The sequence below is a fragment of the Peromyscus eremicus genome, chromosome 22 (genome assembly GCF_949786415.1).
Source record: "Peromyscus eremicus chromosome 22, PerEre_H2_v1, whole genome shotgun sequence".
NCBI classification, from domain to species: domain Eukaryota; kingdom Metazoa; phylum Chordata; class Mammalia; order Rodentia; family Cricetidae; genus Peromyscus; species Peromyscus eremicus.
In genome coordinates, this window is record NC_081437.1 from 6,393,548 (window position 1) to 6,417,001 (window position 23,454).

The 23,454-nt window shown below is 44.8% G+C and overlaps 1 protein-coding gene across 2 annotated transcripts in view; it reads left to right on the forward strand.

Moving 5' to 3' along the window:
- The first annotated feature begins 13,055 nt into the window (after nucleotides 1-13,055).
- Fbxo11 (F-box protein 11) overlaps nucleotides 13,056-23,454 on the forward strand; it is an 81,567-nt gene continuing 71,168 nt past the window's right edge. For both annotated transcript variants that reach the window (XM_059248455.1, XM_059248456.1), the window contains exon 1: nucleotides 13,056-13,327. In XM_059248455.1, coding sequence (XP_059104438.1) covers nucleotides 13,120-13,327 — 208 coding nt within the window. In that variant the 5' untranslated portion in view covers nucleotides 13,056-13,119. The remainder of the gene's footprint in view (nucleotides 13,328-23,454) is intronic.

The window sequence follows — 23,454 nt, forward strand, 5'->3', positions numbered from 1 at the left end:
ACTAAGACAAAGGGATACAGCCAAACAGCCCGCGGAGGAATGGGAGGTAGTAGAGGTGAGGTCACATTGGTCACACTGCAGTCTGCAGTCAGGAAAAAGAAAATGGACGGAAAGAGGGGCGGGGTTATAAAACCGCAGAGCCCAATCCCATTCATCCCTTTCCTACAAAGAGGCCCCATCTCCTAAAGTTTCCACAACCTCTCAAAACATCACCACCACTTGAGAACGAAATGTCTAAACACATCATCTGTGGGATGTATTTCACTTTTCTTTCCTGGCCACCACAGGCTTAAGCCATCTCATAATGCAAATACATTCATTTCAATTTTTAAGTTCTTACATAGTCTTTTTAAGAAATTAATTACATTTTATTTATTTATTTACTTTGTGTGTGTGTATGTACCTGTGTGTGTGTGTGTGTGTGTGTGTGTGTGTGTGTGTGACAGTGCACATGTGGAGGGCAGAGAACTTGTAGGAGTTGATTTTTTCCTTGTACCATGTGAGTCCTGGGGATTGAATCAGGTCCTCAGCCTGAAGGCCATCTCACTGGCCCCATGCCTTTTAACAGTCCCTACACTTCAAAAATCCAAAGTCCGAGTCTCCTCTGACATTCAAGGTAATTTCTTAGCTGTGTGCCCCTTTAAAAGAAAATGAGCCGGTTTGCGGTGGCGCACGACTTTAATTCCAGCACTCGGGAGGCAGAGCCAGGCGGATCGCTGTGAGTTCGAGGCCAGCCTGGTCTACAGAGCGAGATCCAGGACAGGCACCAAAACTACACAGAGAAACCCTGTCTCAAAAAAAAAAAAGAAAGAAAATGAAAAAAATTACATTCTTCTAATATACAATGACACAGAGCACAGAGTAATCATTTCCATTCCAAAAGGGAGGAACAAGGGCATAGCAAGTTAAGATGAGACCAAAGCAAGACTGAAATCCAGCAAGGAAAACACCAAATCATATAGCTCTGTGTCTGGTCCAAAGCCTGGTCCCCGGGGCCCCAGTGGTTTGCACACCCCCACCACTCCAGATCTGCTGCCTACAGCACATGTGGACACTTAAGGCTGCTCAGCTCTGCCCCAAGCTTTCCTTGGCAGATGTCCCACAGTCCCGGCACCTCTAATATCCTGGGGCCACTTCTGAAACTTAGATTTCACCTCCCAGCTCTATGTACTGGCCTCTCAGGGAATTCAAACCCCGCCACACATTGCCTGCCCTCGGCGGCTTTCTGGGACGTTGGCATGAGTCTCCACGATCCCCTCATTTGTGCATATTTAATGCACCGTGTAAATGATGCTGCCAAGTTCTGCTGCTGCAGGCTTGAGATGCAGCTGACCCTCTTGGACCACAGCTGGAGTGGTTTCTCTGTACCTTAGTGGCTGAATCTAAGAAAACACTTCCATAGTTGGCCATTTGGGATCAGGGACTCCTTTCAGCGGTATTCTCAGTTCAAGCCCCCTCTTTTCAAGTAGACTTGTATTTTTACAAGCTAGAGCCTTTCTCTGTAGGTAGAGTCTTGCCTTCAGTACATCTAGCCTTCTGTCCCAGTGAAGAGCACTAGCTTTCTCTATGATGGTGTTATCCTTCAATAATATCTGCTTTTGCATCCACCTTGTCTGCAACTTTATTTATTTTTATTGTTTTTATACGTAAACACACACACACACACACACACACACACACACACACACACACACACAGAGAGAGAGAGAGAGAGAGAGAGAGAGAGAGAGAGAGAGAGAGAGAGAGAGGCTTGTTTTTGCCAGCTTGACACAAACCAAAGGAATCTTAACTGAGAAAATGCATCCACAAGACTGGTCTGTAGACAAGTCTATGAAGTACTTTCTTGATTAAGGATTGATGTGGGAGGGCCCAGCCCATTGTGGGTGGTCCATCTCTCGGCAGGTGGTCTTTGATGGTCTAAGAAAGCAGGCTGAGCAAGCCATGAGGAGCAAGCCAGTAAGCAGCACTCCTCCATGGCCTCTGCATCAGCTCCTGCCTTCAGGTTCCTGCCTTGAGTTCCTGTCCTGACTTCCCTTGATAACAGACAATGATGTGGAAGTACATGCTAAAATAAACCCTTCCCTCCCCAAATGGCTTTTGTTCACAGTATTTTATCTCGGCAATAGACATTCCAACACACACACACACACACACACACACACACACACACACACACACAGACTTGCATGGGATGGTATATGTTTGGAGGTCAGAGGACAACTTGCTGTAGTCATTTTTCTCTTATCATGTGGGTTCTGGGGACTGAATTCAGGTCGTGGGGCTTGGCAGCAAAGGCCTTACCGGCAGCACTCCATCACAGGCCTTTGTCTGCAACTTTAAATCTCCTTCTGATTTCTTCACCAAACTGCAGGATTCTCTTATCTTTCCACTCTATGTCTTTCTTCCATAGACCTAGATAAGAGCAGGAGCAATAACCATGGCACCGCCTGAGTTATCCTACCTTTAGTTTTTCTCCACCAAACAAACTAGTCTATTACTTTTTAATTTTTTGTTTGTTTTTGTTTTGAGACAGGGTCTCTCTATATAGCCCTGAAAATCCTGGAACTCACTGTACAGTTGAGGCCGGCCTTGAGCTCTCAGAAATCCACATGCCTCTGCCTCCCAAGTGCTCAGATTAAAAGGTTTTGCCACCACACCTGGCTTTAGTCCTTTACTTTTGAAACCAGCCTCACTCAAAATTTCAGAACATGGGCAGAACACCGAAAGATTCTTTGCCAGAATGTAACATGATGGCTTCTAACCCAGTTCCCAACAGAGTCCTTATTCCCCCCTGAAACCTCACGAGCTACATCTCTACTGTTTCCATTCTTCTAGAGCAGTGTTCTCAACCCTCCTAACACTACAACCCTTTAAGACAGTTCCTCATGTTGCAGTAACCCCCAACCATAAAATTATTTTCGTTGCTACTTCATAACTCCTATTATGAATTGTAATGTAAATATCTGTGTTTTCTGAGGGTCTTAGGCGACCCCTGTGAAAGGGTCCATTGACCCAAAGAGGTCAAGACTCACAGGTTGAGAATCACATTTCTAGGCATTCTGTCTTCCAAATTCCCACCTGAGTGGCCCATTAAGCTCTGCTTGCAGCCTTCTAGGACTTCACTAGCCCACAGCTCCAAACTCTTCTGTATTCCTCCCTCAGAACAGTTGCAAAGGCTTAAAATCCATAGTGAGCTTTGTCACTGGAACTCTTGGCTCCTGGTACTACTTCTCTATATTAGTTTCTTTCTTCACTGCTGTGGCACAATTTAAGAAAAGCTGAGGCTATATCTCATGCTTGCCTAGCATGCACGAAGTTCTGTGTTCAAGTCTTCAACATGGTTTAAAAAGAAAAAGGAAGAAAGAGAGAAAAGCAGCTTGAGGGGCTGAAGAGACAACTCAGAAGTCATGGTGTGCTTGCTTCTCTTTCAGACAACTGGAGTTGGGTTGTCGTCACCTGTAACATCAGCCCCTGGGGACCCAACACCCTCTTTTTGCCCTCACAGGCACCTACACTTGAACATACCCACATAAATAAAAATATTTTTGAAGAAGAGAAGCCAGCAGGGTGTGATGGCGCACACCTTCAGTCTCAGCACTCGGGAGGCAGAGAGAGGCAGGCAGGCAGCTATCTATGAATCAGGCAGATAGATATCTGTGAACTCAAGGCCAGCCTCGTCTGCATAGTGAATTCGAAGCCAGGTAGAGTTACACAGTGAGACCCTGTCCCAACTCCCATCTCCCCTTCCCCCCAAAAAAAATCAATGTAAGGAAGAGTTATTTGTTTATTATATTCTAACCTCAGTTCCCACTCCCTCGTCTGTTCCCAGATCCTCCTACCTGCCTACCCTTGTGATTCTATGCCTTCTTTCTCTCTCTCTTTAGGAAACAAACAAAAAATAGAATAAAACAAAACAAACAGAGGAAAAAAAAACAAAGAAAAAGCACACAGACACACACACAGACACACATACATATACACTCACACATATACACACGCACACACACACACACACACACACCATAAAAGCACAAAAAAAACCCCAGAAACCATAGAGTAGAAGCCAATGACCAGTAAAGCAAAAAACACCCAGGCAAAGCATTATGAGACAAAAATTCTCCAAAAATATCACTGAGTTCGTTTCCAGTTGGCTGTCTTCTGTTGGGCATGGGGCCCGACCTTAAGTGTGGTTTGTGTACCCAGTGAGTAAGGAGGTTTGTCTGGCCCGTCCATCATGGTGGGGAAGGCATGGTTCTGCCCTCAGAGAGAAGCTAGCAGGCAGACAGGCAGTAAGGCCAGGCTGTAAATCTTCAAGGCCCACACCTACTGACCCACTTCTTCCATCCAGAGCCCCCTCTTAAAGGCTCTAGAACCTTCCAAAACAGCACTTCCCACTGGAGACCAAGTGTTTCACCATTTCACATTCAAACCATTGCACCTTTAATACAACATCTTCCTTCTTCCCCTCCCTAGACCCCAGCTCCAAACACTTCCATATTCCTCCCTCAAAACAGTGGCAAAGGCCCCAGAGCGACAGTCAGTAACCACCCCACTTCTGATACTATTCTATATTAGCTACTTTTCATGGCTCTGAAAAAATATCCAACAAAGACTTTAAAATAGCTTCTGTTCTTCCTCTAAAGGCCTCCATCTCTTCATCCGTTTCATTCCATAGGAAGATCAAGAGCCCGTCTGATTGGTCTGAGGCAATTCCCTCTCCTTTACCAGAGATCAAGAACTGTCATGAAGACAGAGATGGATGTGAGGGTTTCGTCTGATAGCATTTCAATGTCTAGCTCATTCTCTAGCCTCCTTTCCCCCCTTGGAATCCTCTCCATATCTTGAATGCTTATTTCCCTTTTCCCTTTCAGCCTGGTGTTTCTGGCATGGAAACACAACGTTGAACTGATTCTGGTTTCTGCCCAATGACATGACTTCTCCCACATGTGAATCCAGCACTTCACATTTACAGTAGTCAACTCTACAATCCATGCTTACAGCCCGACCGCTGATTTTTCCGGGATGTGCCCATTTCCAGAAAGACCTGGAGACTTTTTCAACTGCAGGGTATAGCTGCTGCCACTGTTTCTTTTTCTAGACATCTGTGTTAACCCTGTTTCCAAGGCCTCTTTCCGACAGTGTGTCCTAGCGGCACAGATCCTGAATCTGGTTACCACTTCAAATGGCCATAATTACAGGAACACAGTCGGGGGTGGGGGTGGGGTTAGGGGTGGGGGCTGACATGTCTGTGTTTGAGTGTGAATATCTAGCTCACGAAGACATATGTTTGTCTCCAAACAGCCTTCTTCTGTTAGTTGTTAGAACCTTGTGTGCATTCATTTCTGCCTCTTTTCTTCTCCTGTCGCATTTTTTCTATCATTTTCTACTCTCAATGGGGCTGAATTAGAGTTTTGTTGTGGTGGTTATCTTGAAGAGACAGGATCTTGTTCTGTAGCTTGCCTAGAACTGGATATATAGACCCAGGTGGCTTCCAAATCAAAGATCCTCCAGTCTCTGCCTCATGAGTGCTGCTGGGACTAAAGTCATGCACCATCTTCCTAGGGTGAGTATGCAGATTTTAACCTGCTACTTAAGTGGGTCCAATTCTCCCTCTAACACAAATAAACCTTCAACTGCTACCCCCCCACCCCCCCCACCCCAGCCCTATTTTGCTTCTTGACCTTGACCTCTCCCCAGCAGTTCATCCTAGGTCCAGGTATTGCTTGAGTGGAGAAACCCTTCACAGGATTCTCCTCTCATCAATTTCAACCTGTGTCAAGTTCATGCCTATAGCCAAACTAAGTTGCCCTGCCTCTTTCTTTTGTGTGTTTCTTGAACCTTAAAAAAGTTCTCGTAACAGTCATTTTCTTGGCACATTTCCTTACAAGAGCATACCTGCTCCCCTATGCCCCTCCACAAAAACGGACCTTCACATTGATCAGATAATGTGTGAAGTAAATTCATCGCCAGCAGCAGCAAGGACCAGAATGGCCCACCATGGACTGGACTTCCACTCTGCATTAGGCACGGGTTTAAGCATAGACGCTTTGTTTTTATAGACACTGATTTCTTTAGTCCTGGTGATGAGCCTGCACAATGAGAACTATTATCATAACTCCCCACCCCCACTTTGTAGATGTAGAAACAAACCCAGAGAGGCCAAGGAATTTGCCCAAGGTCATCCAGCCAGTGACTGCACTTCCTGCGGCCTTCTCCCTCACAGCTCCTTATGCTTCTGTCGCCTCCCAGGCCCTCCATAGGACAACTTCCACACAGTACTTTGGACTAGTCTTCTCAACACTGAGCAATTGGGTTCTCCCTTTTAAAAGCAAAATATAAAGATATATAAAGATGGACCATCATCCACCCTAAATCTTGAATATAGTTCATTTCTTCTACTGTGTTGGCTGCGTTATTCTATGGGGAAGGGTATTAAAGTTACTCTGTAATTCTTTAACGATGACCTCTAGTGTAAGTATAGCTGTATGGAGGTCACCAGGCTTTTCCATGTAGACATACACTTCAAGCCTTAGTTCTGAGTTAATTTTCACTACCTGATAAAGTATTATCTGAGCATGTGCTAAAGAATGACTTTCTGGAATTTAGCGAGATAAGTCATTCATACTCCAACACGGATATCTTAAACAGAGCTGGTTATTCCTGTAGGGGAACTATATTCAGATCAAACTAATTTCTTAAATGACATAAAAGGAGTGTGAGGCTTTGAGGTGTCTTATGTAACTGACTGAGTGCTGATGGCTTGGGACTAGATGGTAGCTGACAGGGAAGCTGAATCTTAGAAATGGCAGAAATTATAATCTAAAAATTACAATAAATATCACCTGCCAGGTATTAAAATGATTAAAGGGCTTATTTTTCTACACTCCTATTGTGGTAGGTTTCATAAGCAAATAATTTTAAAAACACTAACCTGTTAAGCACTAGTAATTAGTTGAGAAAAACAAACACAAACGTTCTTGAAGACGAGTGAACCCTGAGGGAATTCAGTCCTCTGAAATTATACTAAGTGTTACTGAAGTAATTCTTGAAGATTGCTACCCCAGATGAAAACCCCCTTTATATTTTCTTCTGTTTCCCATCATCTAACACCAATGTCTGGAAAAACAAAATCAAAAAACAAACAAACAAACAAACAAGCATTCCAGGGGATTTGGCTCAGTAGGTAAGAGTGCTGAGCAAAAATGAGAAGCAGCATCCATGTAAATAGCTGGGTTCATGTCACTCACCCACATGTAGCCCCGGGGACATGGGAGGCAGGCACAGCTGTCCGAGCACTTGGGCCTGCTGGCCAACAGCCTGGCTCCAGGTGAAGTGAGAGACCCCGCCCCAAAGAAGATGTGATAAAGCTCAGGTGATAAAGCAGGACACCTGGCGTCTTTCTCAGGCCCTTTGCATGTGCACACTGGTGCACAGCATACCTGCCTACGCCCCCCAACACACACACACACACACATACACACACACACACACACACACACACACATGTGCACACCCCCCCCAAAAAAAAACCCCAAAAAAAACTCCCCCAAAAAAACCAGGGTCTTTCTGTAGCCCAGACTCTCCTAGAAATCAGTATGTAGCTCATGATGGTCTTGAACTCACAACAATCTTCCTACCTCAGCTTTCCGAGTTGAGATTACAGGTGTGAGCTACCATGCCCAAGCTCATCAACAATTTCTATGGCCGGGCGGTGGTGGCGCACGCCTTTAATCCCAGCACTCCGGAGGCAGAGCCAGGTGGGTCTCTGTGAGTTCGAGGCCAGCCTGGGCTACCAAGTGAGTTCCAGGTTACCTTGGTTTTTTTTTTTTTTTTTTTTTTTTGGTCTTTTTTGGTCTTTTTTGGTCTTTTTTGTTGTTTTGTCTTCTTTTTTTTTTTTCCAGAGCTGAGGACCAAACCCAGGGCCTTGCGCTTGCTAGGCAAGCGCTCTACCACTGAGCTAAATCCCCAACCCCCCAAGTGAGTTCCAGGAAAGGCGCAAAGCTACACAGAGAAACCCTGTCTTGAAAAATCAAAAAAAAACAAAAAACAAAAAACAAAAAACAAAACAAAACAAAACAAAAAAAACAATTTCTATGGCAGCTGTCAGGATCAGTTGCTAATCTAGGTGGGTCTGGTGATGGATGAAAACCCTCTGGAATATTTTGGGTTTTCACCAGAAGCATTCAATGTTTGTGAATGGAAGGACATTGGACTGGTAGACAGTGGCTGTTACTGAGTAGTTAATGGGGTATGGTTTGGTCATCTCGTGTCTCTGGACTTTGGTTTTGCAGTCTGTCAGATACAGAAATGAGATGAAATGGTCTCCAAAGCCCACCCTAAAAACTCCGAGTTCCACAATTTTAAGACGTTTTTGAACACTGTTGCGCAAACAAGACTCTAAGGCTTAATTCCATGAAATAAACTAAAAATACGTCTAAACCAGTGACATGGGAATAGGATATTTAAAAAAATATCTCCCCAAAGATCTGTTATTGTTAAACTAGTTTTTCTCTCACACTCTGTCACTTCACCCAAGAAACAGAGCAGAGCAAATGCCATTTCAAGGAGGAAGAGGCACCTGTGTTCTCAGTAATGCAGGAAGGATGTAAGTTCAAGGCCAGCCTGAATACAACATAGATCATATCTTAAAAAAAAGAATGTAGTACGTAAGGGATGTTTCCAAAAGAAAAGAAATCCATCCTTTGTTGGCTCTGGAGGACGAGGGAAAGAAGACAGGGGACAGTGAAGAGCTGATTTACTTTCCATGCCCTCCCATGGTGGAAAGGGAAGTTGGAAGTAGGCAGCTGACAGACTCACATACATAGGGAGACATTCAGGGAGCCTGAGATAAAGGGTTGCTTTTCTGGGCATGCCTGTGAAAGGCCAAGGCCTCTCTCTGAGTGCGCTTGCAGCCTCAAAGCATGTTCAATGCGACTCAGGGAGAACAGGGCAGCATTGGGAGAGAGGTGGCCCTGGAAGTGCAAAGCAAGGCCCCTGCCTCATCAAGACCTGCGTGGGGGATTCCGGAAGTCCAGAAGTAATGGTGTGTTTCAGTAAGAAGACAAAGTGTCACTCTGAGGATGGACCTGGAGACTTGAGTTCCATACAGACACTGGGGTGTGGGGGAGGGGAGAAAGGAGACAAATACCTCCAAATGAATTACCATGAAAGGAAATCGCATAATATCTCAAAATGATAGAAATGACCAGTTCTACCTTTGGGGTTAGTGCTCCTTCTGAAGCACAGTAGGGGCCACACTAGAGAACAATACACCGTGTGGCCTTTGTGGCTCAGACGTCCTTTCCTCCTGCCTGCCGTGAAAACCTCCCCATCCCTCAGTCACTGTTATTAGAAAAGGGTGTTCCTGGGTGAGCAGTATACGGCACATGGCCTTAGTATTTGGGAGACAGAAGCAGATGGATCTTTGTGAGTTCAAGACCGGCCTGGTTTTACATGGTGAGGTTCCAGGTCATCCAAGACCACATAGTGAGACCCCGTCTGGAAGGAAGGAGGGATGTTTCTTTTCTTAGAACACTTAATTTTTATGTATTGGGAAACTGTCATAAGAAAACAAGAAATGCTATGTTATAAACAAGGCACGTTGCCCTCACTGGCCAGATACCAGTCACAGTTGATTCAGAAATCTAGGATATGCAGAAGACAGCCTCCGTAACTTTATTCCCAAACATATTTTGAAATAAGCAACTTGTGAAACAAAGTCTAAACGATGGTATTTATGTCGAAGATGGAGAGCTACATGGAGCTGAGGGTAAAATGGACAGGAAACAGGGATGAGTTTGGTCCTCAGAACCCATGACAGCAGAGGACCAACTCTGCCTGGGAGTTGTCCTTTGACCAGGCCATTGCACACATGTGCTCACACACATACTCATCTACGCACACAAAATAAGAGGAAATAAGCCACCGTTTCTCCCTACATCTGATTAATATGAATAAATCTTCAATTCTACTACATCAGAATTCAAACTCATCACGGCTAAGGTTTGGTCTTTGGTATTTTTCTGTAGTACCTTACGTACTATGCTTACATCAGAGGAACCCGTGTGTACTTGTTGAGCCCCATATTTTTTCTTTCTTGAGACAAGGTTTCTGTGTAATAGCCCTGGCTGTCCTAGAACTAGCTCTGTAGACCAGGCAGTCCTCAGACTCACAGAGACTTGCCTGCCTCTGCTTCCTTAATGCTGGGATCAAAGGTGTGCACCACCACTGCCCACCTCTCTTCCCTCAATTTTTTTTTTTTTTCCCCCGAGACAGGGTTTCTCCGTGTAGCTTTGCGCCTTTCCTGGAACTCACTTGGTAGCCCAGGCTGGCCTCGAACTCACAGAGATCCGCCTGGCTCTGCCTCCCGAGTGCTGGGATTAAAGGCGTGCGCCACCACCGCCCGGCTCTTCCCTCAATTTTTATTTTCGCTAAATACTAATGCTTATTTTTACCTAGTTAACCATAACATTTTTAGTATTTATGTATTTACTTAGAGATGGGCCTTGTTATACAGTCCAGGATGGCCTAGAACTTGCCATTCTTTTGCTTCAAGCTTCAAAATTCTGAGGTTATAGGCTGAACTTCTCATGAACAACTCAAGCTGTTTTGTTTTTTTAATAAAAAAAAGTTTAAGAGTATAGATGTTTTGCCTGCATGTCTGTGTACCACGTGCATCCTGGTGCTTTCAGAGGCCAGAAGAGGGTGGGTGACAGGTGCCCTGACATTGGAGTTACAGACAGTTGTGATCTGCCATGTCGATGTCGTGAACAGAACCTGGGTCCTCTGGAAGGGCAGTCAGTTCTCTTAAGGGTTGAGCCATCTTTCTAGCTCCTCAAGACATTTTTCAAACAGCTGTCTTCACATAAGAGGTTTTGAAAGGATTATGCTCAGGAGTCTCCATTTTCCAGACTAACAAGAGAGCATCTCAAAAATCACACGATCCAAACAAAAAAGAAAAACAACAATGGTATATCATATGGTAGTTTTATTTCAATGGCAGGAGAGATGTCTGATATTCAGAAAGCTGATTTGCCTAGAGTCACATAAGAAATCTGGGTCTCACACAGCACAATATTGGCTCCTCTCCTTGAGTTTCTCTCAGAATTCACTTTTCTCGCTCTCGCTCTTATCAAGCTTTGTAATGTCTTATCTATCTTAAGCCTAGAAAGTAATCAATGAAATTCAAGTAGGAAATCACTGAAAGCTCTGAAAATAAGGGAATCCAGAGGTAAACTACTAGCTATGCCGTAATGGATAGTGAGAAGAGAACATTCTCAGCGGCAGCCAGGGAATAGAAACACGATTTCCTTGGGGAGAGATTATGCTAAGGGGACCAGATACAGATACAAAAGATAATTCCTCTTGGGAGTTTCTCTTTTTTGAGTGTGTGGGACCTAAAAAAACAATGAAATAGTCAATCACGAACACAATCTTCACACATTTATTTCTTCCGGAACATCATGTACATCACACACACACACACACACACACACACACACACCCCAAAAAAAAAAAAAAAAAAACCCAAAGCCAACTAACTGGCCAAGATCTAAAACATTCGGTTTGGGCGACAGAAACTGGAACCGACTCTAAACTTGCAAGCTTTCAGCTCCGTCCGAGCAGATCTCTAAGGTTTTTTTACCCCCAGCTGGGCTAAAGGGCACAGAGCCTGTGGCGCTCCCTGCAGCTCAGAGTTAGAACCTCCCGAGCACAGAAATGCCGAGTTACCCAAGACTGACTCCCTCACTCCACTTTCCGTTTAAGAAAACCAGGTGAAGGTTGGGGTGGAGGGAGGCTGAAACGGCAAAATACAGGATTAATCACTTCTCCCAGTTACATCAGCAGCCCCCGCCCTTTCCTCCGAGCGCCTCCTCTCCTAGAATCTTCGCTCCGTACTGGCGCTCCTTCGCCTCCCCCCCAGCTCCATTATATGCCCCGATACCTCCCCATTATCACCCGCCCTGCCACACTCCCCCTTTCCTCTTTCCTCCTCCTCCTCCTCCTCCTCCTCCGCGGGGGAAGGAGGAAACCCGAGAGAGGAAACAGGGCGTTGGAGGAAGGGACTTCGTGATAAGAGAGGAGGCCCTATTGGCCCGCGGACTGTACGGGCGCCCCCCATTGGTCAGGCCCGGCCGGAATCCCCGCCCCTCCGTCCCCGCCCCCTCCGCCCCTCCCCCGCCGGCCGCCCCCCCCCGGCCCTCCCCCGCGCCCCCCGGCCAGCCCCACGGCGGGGAGGGACCGACTCGGCTCGAGTGGAGGCTCCGGCGGCGTCAATGGCTCCTCCTGCCACGGAGCAGCAGCAGCAGCAGCAGCAGCAGCAGCAGCGGCGGCGGCGGCGGCGCTGGGGCTGAGGAGGAAAGGTTCCTTTAAGGAGGAGGAACGACGACGCCTCTTTTTTGCCCCTATCTCCTCCCTTTACACTCATTTCCCCTTCGCTGAGGAGGAGGGGGGGGGCGGAGGAGGAGAGAGAAGAGGCCGAAGAAAGAGAAAAATTCCTCGCAGGGCGCTCTTTCAGGGGGTGTGGGGGGAGGAAGAGGAACGGAGGAGCCGGGCGCCCCCCGCGCGCTCCCGCCCCGCTCGCCATCTCCGAGATCGCCCGCCCGCCCGCCCACTCCCCCCCGCCGCCGCCGCCGCCGCCGGAGACGCCGCTCGGGAGTCGGCGGGCCCGGCTCGTCTGCTCGGCCGCAGACGCCGCCGCCGCCGCGCTTCGCCTCGGGCTCCCCAGGCAGGCAGGCGGACGGACGGACGGACGCCCTTTCTTTCTTTTCTCTCGCCCGGCCCCGTCTTTCTGTCTGCGTCCCTCGCGGCCGCCCCGCCCGGCGGCCTCGGCCTTGCCCGTGCGCCAGGCCCGGCCGGCCGGCCTCGCTCGAGCTCCGGCTGTGTGTACCCCGGCCTTCCCCGCGGCCCCGGGGGCTCACGCCCGGTCCCGGGCCCTCCCCTCCTGTGTCCCCTCGTCCGTCCCCCACCCCACCCCGGCCGCCCCTGCTCCTTCCCGCTCCCCACCCCCTTCCCCGGCCCCCGGAGCTCGCGGTGCGTGTGCGCGTGAGTGTGTGAGTGTGAGTGTGTGTGTGTGCGTGCGTGTGTCCCTCCGCCAACGCCGCCACCTCAGCCCGGCAAATGAACTCCGTCCGAGCCGCCAACCGGAGACCCAGGCGAGTGTCGCGGCCGCGCCCGGTGCAGCAACAGCAGCAGCAGCCCCCGCAGCAGCCGCCGCCGCAGCCGCCTCAGCAGCCCCAGCCGCCGCAGCCGCCGCAGCAGCAGCCTCCGCCGCCGCCACCGCCGCCGCCGCCGCCGCCTCAGGAGCGGAACAACGCCGGCGAGAGGGGTAAGGCCGCGCTCGGGGCCGGGCCGGGCCGGGCGAGCGGGCGGGGAGGCCGGGCGGGGGCGGCGGCGGCGGCGCGCCCGGGGTGGGAGACGGAGGCCGAGCGGAGGCGGGTCCCACCGTGCCGCAGTGTTCGCTTGGGGCCCGGGCCTGGCCCGGCCTGGCCGGCAGGAAAAGCCGCGGCTGCGCGATCCGCCCGGGCTGCGGCTCAGGCCGCGCTTTGTTTGGTTTCGGGGCCGGCACCCTCCGTCCCCACCCCTCCTTGGGCTTCCCGGCTGGCTCACCCACCCCACGGGAGTCTGTTGGCGGCCGGGGACGGGCAGAGGGTGGGATTTCCCCCCCTTTCTGCCGCCTGGCTCGGTCTGGGCTCCCCCCTTTCTCGTGGTAGGTGTGTGGGGGGGGACGGCTGGCAGCGTGGGGCGGTGAGGCTGGCTGGGGAACTTGTTTTCCCCTTCTCTGTGGGCTCCCCCTTGCCCTGGAGGAGGGGGAGAGGGGCACCCGAGTGGTCCGCGGCTCTGGCTAGGGAACTTGTGCTGCTCCCCGCCACCCCCACCCCCAGGTCACGGGGCAGGGGGAGCAGCGGCTCCTCTCCCAACCCCACGATGTTTGCTGCGCAGTTTGCCTTTAGTTACAGAGCCCCTGGGAAGGACCCGTTAAATCAATACCTTTAAATAAATAAATATAGAAGCCATCGGCCATTTCCAGCCCCCTCCCTCGTGTGCGGTGCAGTTACCCTTCCGCTGTGTCGTCCCCCTCACCTCTCCTCCCCACTACGCCGCGGTGCTCCCCTCTATGGCCTGGTGGGTTTGAGCACCCCTGTCGTAGAACCGGCCCCTTGGGATCGTGTGTGTATCTGTATGTAGACTCGCGCGCGCGCGCGCGTGTGTGTTGTGACCAAGGCCTAGTGAAATGTGTCATTTGGACCCAACTGTGCTGCGCTGTCTGGTAACCACCATTGTCTAAGGGCTGAGGCTCCCTGGGGTTGGATTCCTGCTTTAGCAAAAATAATGTTCGGCTTTGCCTGGATGATGTGGTTAATTGGAGAGGTTTGTGAGATGAGAGTGTTGCACCTTTATCTCCGAACATAACTAGTCTATTAATGAGCTGCTTTCAGTGGGTGTAAGTCAGCACGGAATTTTTGTGTATGGTTGTTTAAAGGAGGAGACTTGTTAGAAGACATTTTGCGTGTTTTGGTTGGCGGATTAAGGTTAATTTTTCATGCGTTGCGTTGGTTGTCACACCTCCTTTGATTAAGGAGACTGCGTTTAAATGTGTTTTTTAGACTGTACATTCTTTCCTTAACTGTTTCATTGTATTTGATCAAAATATTGATTAGGTGAAGGAAATTATTAGTTTGAAAAACAAGTGTAAAAGGTTTGCGTTAGTCACTGTTACAATAGTCTTTGAGAAAGCAGTTTGCTGTGTGTTGTTTGAGAGAAGGGGATGTTTCCAGCCAACTAGAGGTCTTTTGCAACATGGTTGGTAAAAATGTTTTAGCGATTCTTTGATACGTTTACCAATTTTTGACAAATTAAAAAAAAAAAATTGTATCTCATCGTTACCATTCACTTATACATACCAGAGTTGTACCGTGTTCCATTTAGATAATTACTAGGTCTTCTAGAATTGACATTAGGGGAAACAAGCAAAATTGAAATGTTACGTGTTTAATGTTAAGGATTCTGTCGTTACAGTAAGCCTGATGTCCTGATCTGTTAATAGCAGATCACTGAAAGTGTCAGCCACACTCAATTCACTCCCATTGTGTATTTTTAAACGTTTATTCTGCATTCCTGGCTCACGACTTGTTCTAGTTGAGGTAGACCCTGGGCATTGTCTTCATTTATTCTAAATTATTAGTTACCAAAGTCTATTTCTACCTGCATCTTGGTCATTGATGGTCACATGCCAGTGTCAGTTTTCTTTTTATTGTTGTTCAAACACTGACAAAGATATTCTTGAATCGTGGCTTCATTATGTACTTAACCAAACAGTAATTGAAGTGCACTGGGGTTGTTGCTGTGTTGTAGGAGTAGGAACTGTTCTTGAGGTTCAGTATTGGTACAGAGGGGATAAGGACTTGCCTTGGGGGAGACTGGTGTGAGTCTTTCAGTAGACAAATATATGGCCTCAAAATGAATAAAACATTAAGATAAATTAAGACTAAAGTAGTGAAGATTTTGCTAGGCTTGTGCAAAAATAATATTCTTTGAAAGATTAGCATTTTTATTACATTTTTAAATGTACGTAGAAGTTTTAGAGAGTATACAGATGATTTCTAGTTTAAAAATATATTCACACTCATTTAGGAATATACTGTAATTAGTAATTTTATAAGGGGGCTAGAAAAATGGCTCAGTGGATAAAGGAGCTTGTCACCAAGCCTTGATGACCTACCTGAGTGTTCCATCCTGAGACCCACATGATGGAAGGAGAGGACCAATTCCCTTAGGTGATTTTCTGACCTTATATACCACCATAGACATACACACATTAAATAAACGAATTATAAAATTATAAATGATTTTATAAGGGAATTAGGGAACTAAAGCAATGTGTTTATGGTTATTTTTCTTTAAGTCTTGATGAGTATGTAACTTATATTAGTCTTGGTTACAGTTACATAATAGTGGTTCAGGTAGTAAATCAAAGTGAGAATTAGTTTTTAGACAAATTAGTTAAATCTGTCTATAATTAACTTACTTCATATGAAGATGTACTCTAAGCTTTTTAGTTGTAATACAGTTAAAGACATTTTTCCAACAAAAATTCCTTCAGATTGTTTTTTAGTTGCTTTTTTATCCACAAGTTTAACTAGAATAAAAAATTGTTGGCAGTGTTATTAAATATGTATCTACAAATATGTGTTTGTCTCTTTTGTACACACACATTTTCTCTTGTATGTAATGACTAGTATTTGAAGTGCAGTAGAAACTTGGGTGGCATCTTAGCAGGATTCTATGCCAGTTACCTGGAGAATTTCTAATAGGCTACACTGGGAGAGGGAGTTGGTGTTGGATTTTGTTTGTTTGGTTTGTTCATCTGTTTTACTTGTTTACTTAATTTATTTAGAGGTTCTCCTTTGTAGCTCTGACAGGCCTGGAACTGACTATGTAGACCAGGCTGACCACCTACTCACAGAGATCCACTTGCCACTGACTCCCGAGTTCTGGGATTAAAGGCATGCACCACCATGCTAGGCTTATCATTCATATATATATACATATATATTTATATATGCACATATGCACAATTATATACATATGCACACACATACATATATACACATATATGTGTGTGTGTATATATGTTTATTTAACTTAATTTTATGTGCATTGGTGTGAAGGTGTCAGTTCCCCTGGAACTGGAGTTACAGACGGTTGTGAGCTGCCATGTGGGTGCTTGGAATTGAACCCAGGTCCTCTAGAAGAGCAGTCAGTGCTTTTAACCGCTGAACCATCTCCACACCTTATACTTGTAATTTACATATTTATGGGATACTCAGTTTTAGTACGTGTATATGTCATGTGTAAAGTTCAGATCAGGATAAGCATCAAATATATCTCTCCTTGAATATAATTTCTTTCTGATTAAAAACACCTTCTAGTTTTTTGAGATCCGTAATACATTGCTGTTCTCTGTAGTCACCCTACTATAACCGTAGAGCACCAGTGCTCAGTTCTCTTCCTGTGTCAGGGTGCTGACCCACCTTCCTCATCCTCCTCCCTCCAGCTCTCCTGGTGTCACTGATTCTGCAGCAGTGAGGTCAGCTTTTGAAGTTCCACACATCCGTTTGTCTTTCTGTGCTTGGGTTGTCTCACTTAGCATCATAAAAACAACAGATTTCATCCCCTTTTCTTTCTGGAAAATGTGTATGCGTGTGTATGTACGTACCTGGTGTTCATCAGTTGATAGGTTGTTGAGTTGTTTGCATCTCCTGACTCCTAAGAACAGTGAACGAACGAGGCAGTGGAGGTTTAGCATACTGAATTCACTTCCTTTGTTTATGCATGCGTGTTTGTTCTAAAATTCTAAAAAGGACTTAGCTTTTGCAACCTGTCCCACAGATTTCATCCTCTTTATTCTTAGAACTTATTTTCTACTTTTTCTAGAAATATAGGGAAAACAAATCTGCAGATGTGCTATATAGATATTCTAACTAGTAGTTTTTTAAAAAAAATTATTTAATAACATTTCTCTCTGTGTAGGTATGTGTGTCTGTATGTGTGTATATGTCTGTATATGGGTTATGTACATGTATGAGTACAGAAGAGGGTGTCAGATCCTCAGGAGTAGGTACTGGTAGTTATGAGCCACTTAACATGGGTTCTGGGAATAGAACTTGGGTCCTAAAGAGTAGCAAGTGCTCTTAAAGACTGAGCCATCTCTCTAGCCCTTATTTTTTTTTTTAAAAACAGTCTCACTGTGTAGCCTTGGATGGACTGGGACTCGCAGATACCTGCCTGCCACTAGCTCCCAAGCACTGGGATCCAGGGTGTGTACCACCATGCTCAGTTTCTTAGTTACTTTTCTGTTGCTGTGGTAAGGTATGATGACCAAGGCAACTTATAAAAGCGTTTATTTGGGGCTTATAGCTTCAGAGGGTTAGAGTCCATGACAGTCATGGGGTGATATTGCAGCAGACAGGGCACTAGAGCAATAGCTGAGCACTTACATCTTGTTTACAAACACCAGGCAGAGAGAGCTAACGGGAATGGTGTGGGCTTTTGAAACCTCAAAGCTGGGCTCCCATGGTATACTTCCTCCAACAAGGCCCCACCTCCTAATCATTCTCAGACAGTTCCACCAACTAGGGACTAAGCTTTGAAACATGAGCCTATGGGGGGCATTCTAATTCAAACCACCATACCTGGTTAACCAGTACTTTTTTAGATGCTAAAATTATTTTTTTTAAACTGGATATGATCGACTCATTCTTATAATCCCAGCTGTAGGGAGGCAGACACAGGATCATGATTTGTAGGCTTGCCTGGGCTACGAAGCAAGACTCAAATAAAAATAGTTAATACATGTGCACAGTTTAAAATTCAATTCCCTTTTTTATTAAATGTTTTTATTTATTTGGGTTTACATGTAAATGTCTGTATGAGGTCAGAGGGGTGTCAGATCCCCCCAGAGCTGGAGAAACAAGCAGTTGTGAATTGTCTGATGTAGGTGCTGGGAACTGAACAATATGTGCTCTTAGCTACTGAGCCGTCCAGCCAGACCTGAAAGTCCCTTTTTATATGTGCCTTCACCTACTAAATTCTACTTGCAATCAGTCACTCTTCCTAGCTTCTCCATCATGATGATGTTATAAGAGAATTTGAGTTGTATAAATATATTTATATAGAAGTTTCTGAAAGTAGTGGTAATATCTACTATGTGGGAAAGAACATGACCATTTTAGGTGCTGAAATTTTAACTATAGCGTATTATTCAAGAAATGTACTAATTCTGTATATTAGTAGATGTTGCTATTTATCATCTGAAATAAGTTCATAGCACAAAAGTTTAGTCTTAGCCTGTTGGTGGTGACACATGCCTTTAATCCCAGCACTTGGGAGGCAGAGGCAGGTGGATCTCTTGAGTTTGAGGCCAGCCTGATCTACAGAGCGAGTTCCCGGACAGGCTCCAAAGCTGCACAGAGAAACCCTGTCTCGAAAAACCAAAAAAGAAAAGAAAAGAAAGAAAGGAAAAATTATTGTTTATTCTCATACTTGCACGATAAAAATCTCATCTGTGACTGGACTCTGGTCATGTGTGCTGGGTGTACATTCTCTTTGACTGTTTTGGCTTATAGAAGGAGCCTCTGAGACCTATTTTTGGATCCAAAATATGATTTTCCTTTTTTGAGGAATTAAGTACCCTGGGACACTGTCTAGCGACATAACCCTCACCAAAGCTCCCAAGAGAGGAGTGTTGTTCTTTATTCCTTTCTTAAGGGAGACTGTTTTCCCAAGGCTTAGCCATTGAGGGGTACCAAACGGTAATGTTAAAGTTGTGCTGGTGAGGCCTCAAGGCTGTCACTGCAGTTCTTTCTTCTTTCTTTGATACTCTTTGAGACTCTGGCAAATGCAAGGAAAGGCCACCTAGCTTAGGAACCCGTTGGGTAGACAAGAAGCACCAGCAGCAGGTGCTGTCCAGTAGTGAGGCCTGCCTTCCACACCTCACGTTTGGCAGAGGTCAAGGTGCATCCTGCAGTATCCTGAGGGAGCAGGGCTAGTTGAAAGACCGTATACCAAAACCTGGGTCCTAAAGTTTCTTCTACAGAATGGCCTAGTACAGAATCTGCATATAAACTTGACATGTCCTTCCACAGACAAGAAGTTGTCTCTGGGTCACTCATAATAATGCCAGTGAAGTGCTGTGCAGACTGCCACACTGTTATCTGGAATAGTAATAAGGAAAGGCTCTATACACGACAGTTTTCAGTGTGGATGCAGTTTCCTCTCCAGATAAAACAATCTGTTTTGTTGAAACTGGGTCTTATTATGTGGCTCTGGCAATCGTGGAACTTACTATGTAGATTAGTCATTTGGGGGACTTAGTTTTTTTCTTAATGTTGGAAATAGCTTACTTAAGGTCTGGCATGGTAGCTTCGTATGCCTTTAATGTTAGCACTCAGGAGGCAGAGGCAGGCTGATCTCAGGCAGAGTTTTATACTGAAACCCGGTCTTTAAAACAAAAGAAGGAAGGAAAATAACCAGCCTGTGGGTTATTTCAGTGTAAGAGTTCTTGACTTCCTGTTTCTCTGTCACTAATAAGTGACTCTTATTTTGTATAAATCTGTTGTACCTGTCTCTGAAGAATTCTGATTTTTACTTTCCATTTCACTTTATTAGCTTGAATTGCATTCTTCCAAATGAGTAACTCAGATTAGTGACAAGGTGGTACTCCTCAAATTGCATTTGTTGTCCATTGGAAACGAAATTAGGGAAACATAAAATAGAAGGGGTGTGACAGATAGCAGCATAGTGTGACACGCTTAGCTGTTGGAGGGCAAGCAGTCCACTGCTGTGCCTTACTTTATAGTCTGAAGAGAGGGAGTGTAAGAGTGAAGACACAGAGGACCTATGATATGTACATATGATAATCACTCACAATGACAACTCTTTCAGATAATTTTTAAAAGAAGAGGTTCTAATCAGTTGTCAAAATTAGATGCAAGAAAATAAGTGCCTGTGAGACATTAAAGACTTCAGTAGATCCAAAAGTTTTGATCTACATGATTTGGTATAAACTGAGCAACACCGATTTTTTTTCTTAAGCTATTCTTTTTTTTTTTTTTTTTTAATGGATGTATTTATTTTATGACTGTTTGGCCTACATGTATGTATGTGCACTATGTGCATGCTTGATGTCTATGAAAGTTAGAAGAGGGCATTGAATCTCCTGGAACTGAAGTGACAGATGGCTGTAAGCTGCTATGTGGGTGCTGGTAATCTAACCTGGGTTCTCTGCAAGAGCAAGAAGTGCTCTTAACTGCTAAGCCCGTCACTTCAGCCTCAGTTACACTTTTTTTTTTTAATTGTAAATAAGTAATCTTAAATATAGTGAATTGAATTAGTTTTTAGATTTATTTTTTATTATATGGAGATGTGTCTTCATATAGGTGTGTGCACATGAGTGCAGGCGCTGAGGCCAGTGGCATTGGGTTCCTTGGATGTAGAGTTAACAGCTGGCTGTAAACCTCCTGACATGGGTACTGGGAATTGAACTTGAGTCCTCAGGGAGAGCAGCAAGTGCTCTTAACCACCGAGCACTTTTTGCTATGCACTAATCTGCAGGCACGTTCATAATACTGTCTCATTGAACTGTTCTTTCAGTTCAATGGAAAGTACATTTCATTATTAATTTTTCAACAAAACAACCAGGAATCACCATTTCCGTGCATAGGAAGTAGCAAAAAAGGAATTTCTAGATTGACTTTTGTCACTGACTCCATATAAAGGGAAATAGCCAGAACATGTTTGGTTGAATGCCTCCATCATGTTGAGAGAAGGATTAACATAGCCCTTACAGCAGATCTGCCCTTTATCTAATCTCATCTAGTTTTTCGAGGTCAGTATGTTAGTTTTGTACTGTTAATGCATCACGTGGCTTCACATGTTCCCAAATAACCTAATGATAATTTGTCTCATTTGTGGACTAGTTAGTAAGTAAGGTGCTGTCTACTTGACCAACATGGTTTTTTTTTTTCTTCCTAGCATGTTAATGACAACACTAACAATTACTGTACAAAGAAGTGTCGATTTTCTCTGAATTTCATATAACTTAAGAGTAAAAGATTTCAAGCCGTTTTAGCTCATGGTTGCAGGAGCGAAATATTTCAGGAGGGGAAAAATGTGAGTTAAATAATAGTGTTAGACAGTAATTTTAACTGGTTTATGAACTGGGCATGCTTTCCTAACCAGAGGATTTTTGTTTTGTTTTAATTTTTGGTTAATATAATAGATGTGCTTAAACTTAATGTTAGAGAACAAAGAAATGAAATTAACTAACTTCCTTCATATAATTTACTTGGTTTTAGGCAGATACCCCAAATAATTTGTTTCATTTGTTTTACTTTAAAGAGGACACTAATTGCATTTATTTATTTTAAAACACTTTGAATGAGATATGTTAATGCGAGTGTAGGTTCTGTATGATTATTGCTTACCTCTCAGTTTCTAAAACTTCACTTTCAAATGGTCTGCTCTTTAACACGTAGGACACTGAAAAGTTGGCCATTAAAAAGAGTGAAGGAAAGATTACTAAAAGCTGTTCTCCTATTTGGTGACTAAACATTAAAAAAAACTATTACTGCTACTATATTATGAGAAAAGAAGGACTATTTAAATCTTTTTCTTTGTTTCATGAGAAGAAAGATTACGGACTTTGTTTTTTTTTATGTGTATGTAAGTTTTGTCTGAATGTATGTATGTGCACTTTGTGTGTGTGTGTGCTTATGAATGGTTGTGAGCCACAGTGTGGGTGCTGGGAATTGAACTCAAGTCCTCTGCAAGAACAGCAAGTGCTCTTGACTACTAAGCTATCTCTCTAGCCCAGATTCCAGTTTTTTTTTTTTTTTTTCAAGTGTAAAATTTGAAGGGTAGAACTAGAGTTAGGCACTTGTGCTTTAAACTATTCTTCAATAGTAATGGTAACCTTAGGTTCACTATTTCCTGATTGAACAACACTGTTTTCCAGATGGCTGAGTTGGATTGTGGCAGAATCTATGTTGAAGGTTTTTCTTTGATCTGGAATTAACTGGCTACGATGTGGGTTCAACCCTTTACGTTACTTCTTTAGTATCCCGATACACCCATCTGATTTGAATTAGATCAGTCTGCTAGTCAGCCAGCTCCACTTGGGTTTAGATGCTTTCTTGCCTGGTGTTCAGAGTTTATGAAATTCTGTCTTCTGTACCTAAGCATTGATTTTATATCTTGTACACATAATATATAACAGTGCATGCATATAGGGGCATGTTGTTTTTATTTTTATTTTTTATTTTTATTTTTTTATTTTTTTTTTTTTGGTTTTTCGAGACAGGGTTTCTCTGTGTAGCTTTGCGCCTTTCCTGGAACTCACTTGGTAGCCCAGGCTGGCCTCGAACTCACAGAGATCCGCCTGGCTCTGCCTCCCGAGTGCTGGGATTAAAGGTGTGCGCCACCACCGCCCGGCAGGGGCATGTTGTTTTTAAGAAACTATAATCTGGGGCTGGAGAGATGGCTCAGTGGTTAAGAGCATGTGGTACAGAGACAAACAAAACACCAATAACACATAAAATGATAATTTTTAAGAAAGAATTTATATCTAAGAGGAAGTAGCTGGAGAAAGGAAGAACATAAAACCTTTTAATGCACTTTTTTTTAAAAGTTCCTTTATTTTTTATGTGTATGAGGGTTTATCTGCTTGTATGTGTGTGTGTGCCATGTGCATATGTGTTACCCACGGAGACTAGAAGAGTGTGTTCACCTTCAGTGATCACCTGAGCCTGGAGTTGCACATGGTTATGACCTGCCATGTGGTGCTGGGAATTGAACCCTGATCCTCTCCTAACCATCACTTGTTATGTTTTGAGATGGACAGAATTAGTATAAATGTGTCACTAGTAATTATTTCTTCCCACGTAACTGGTCATA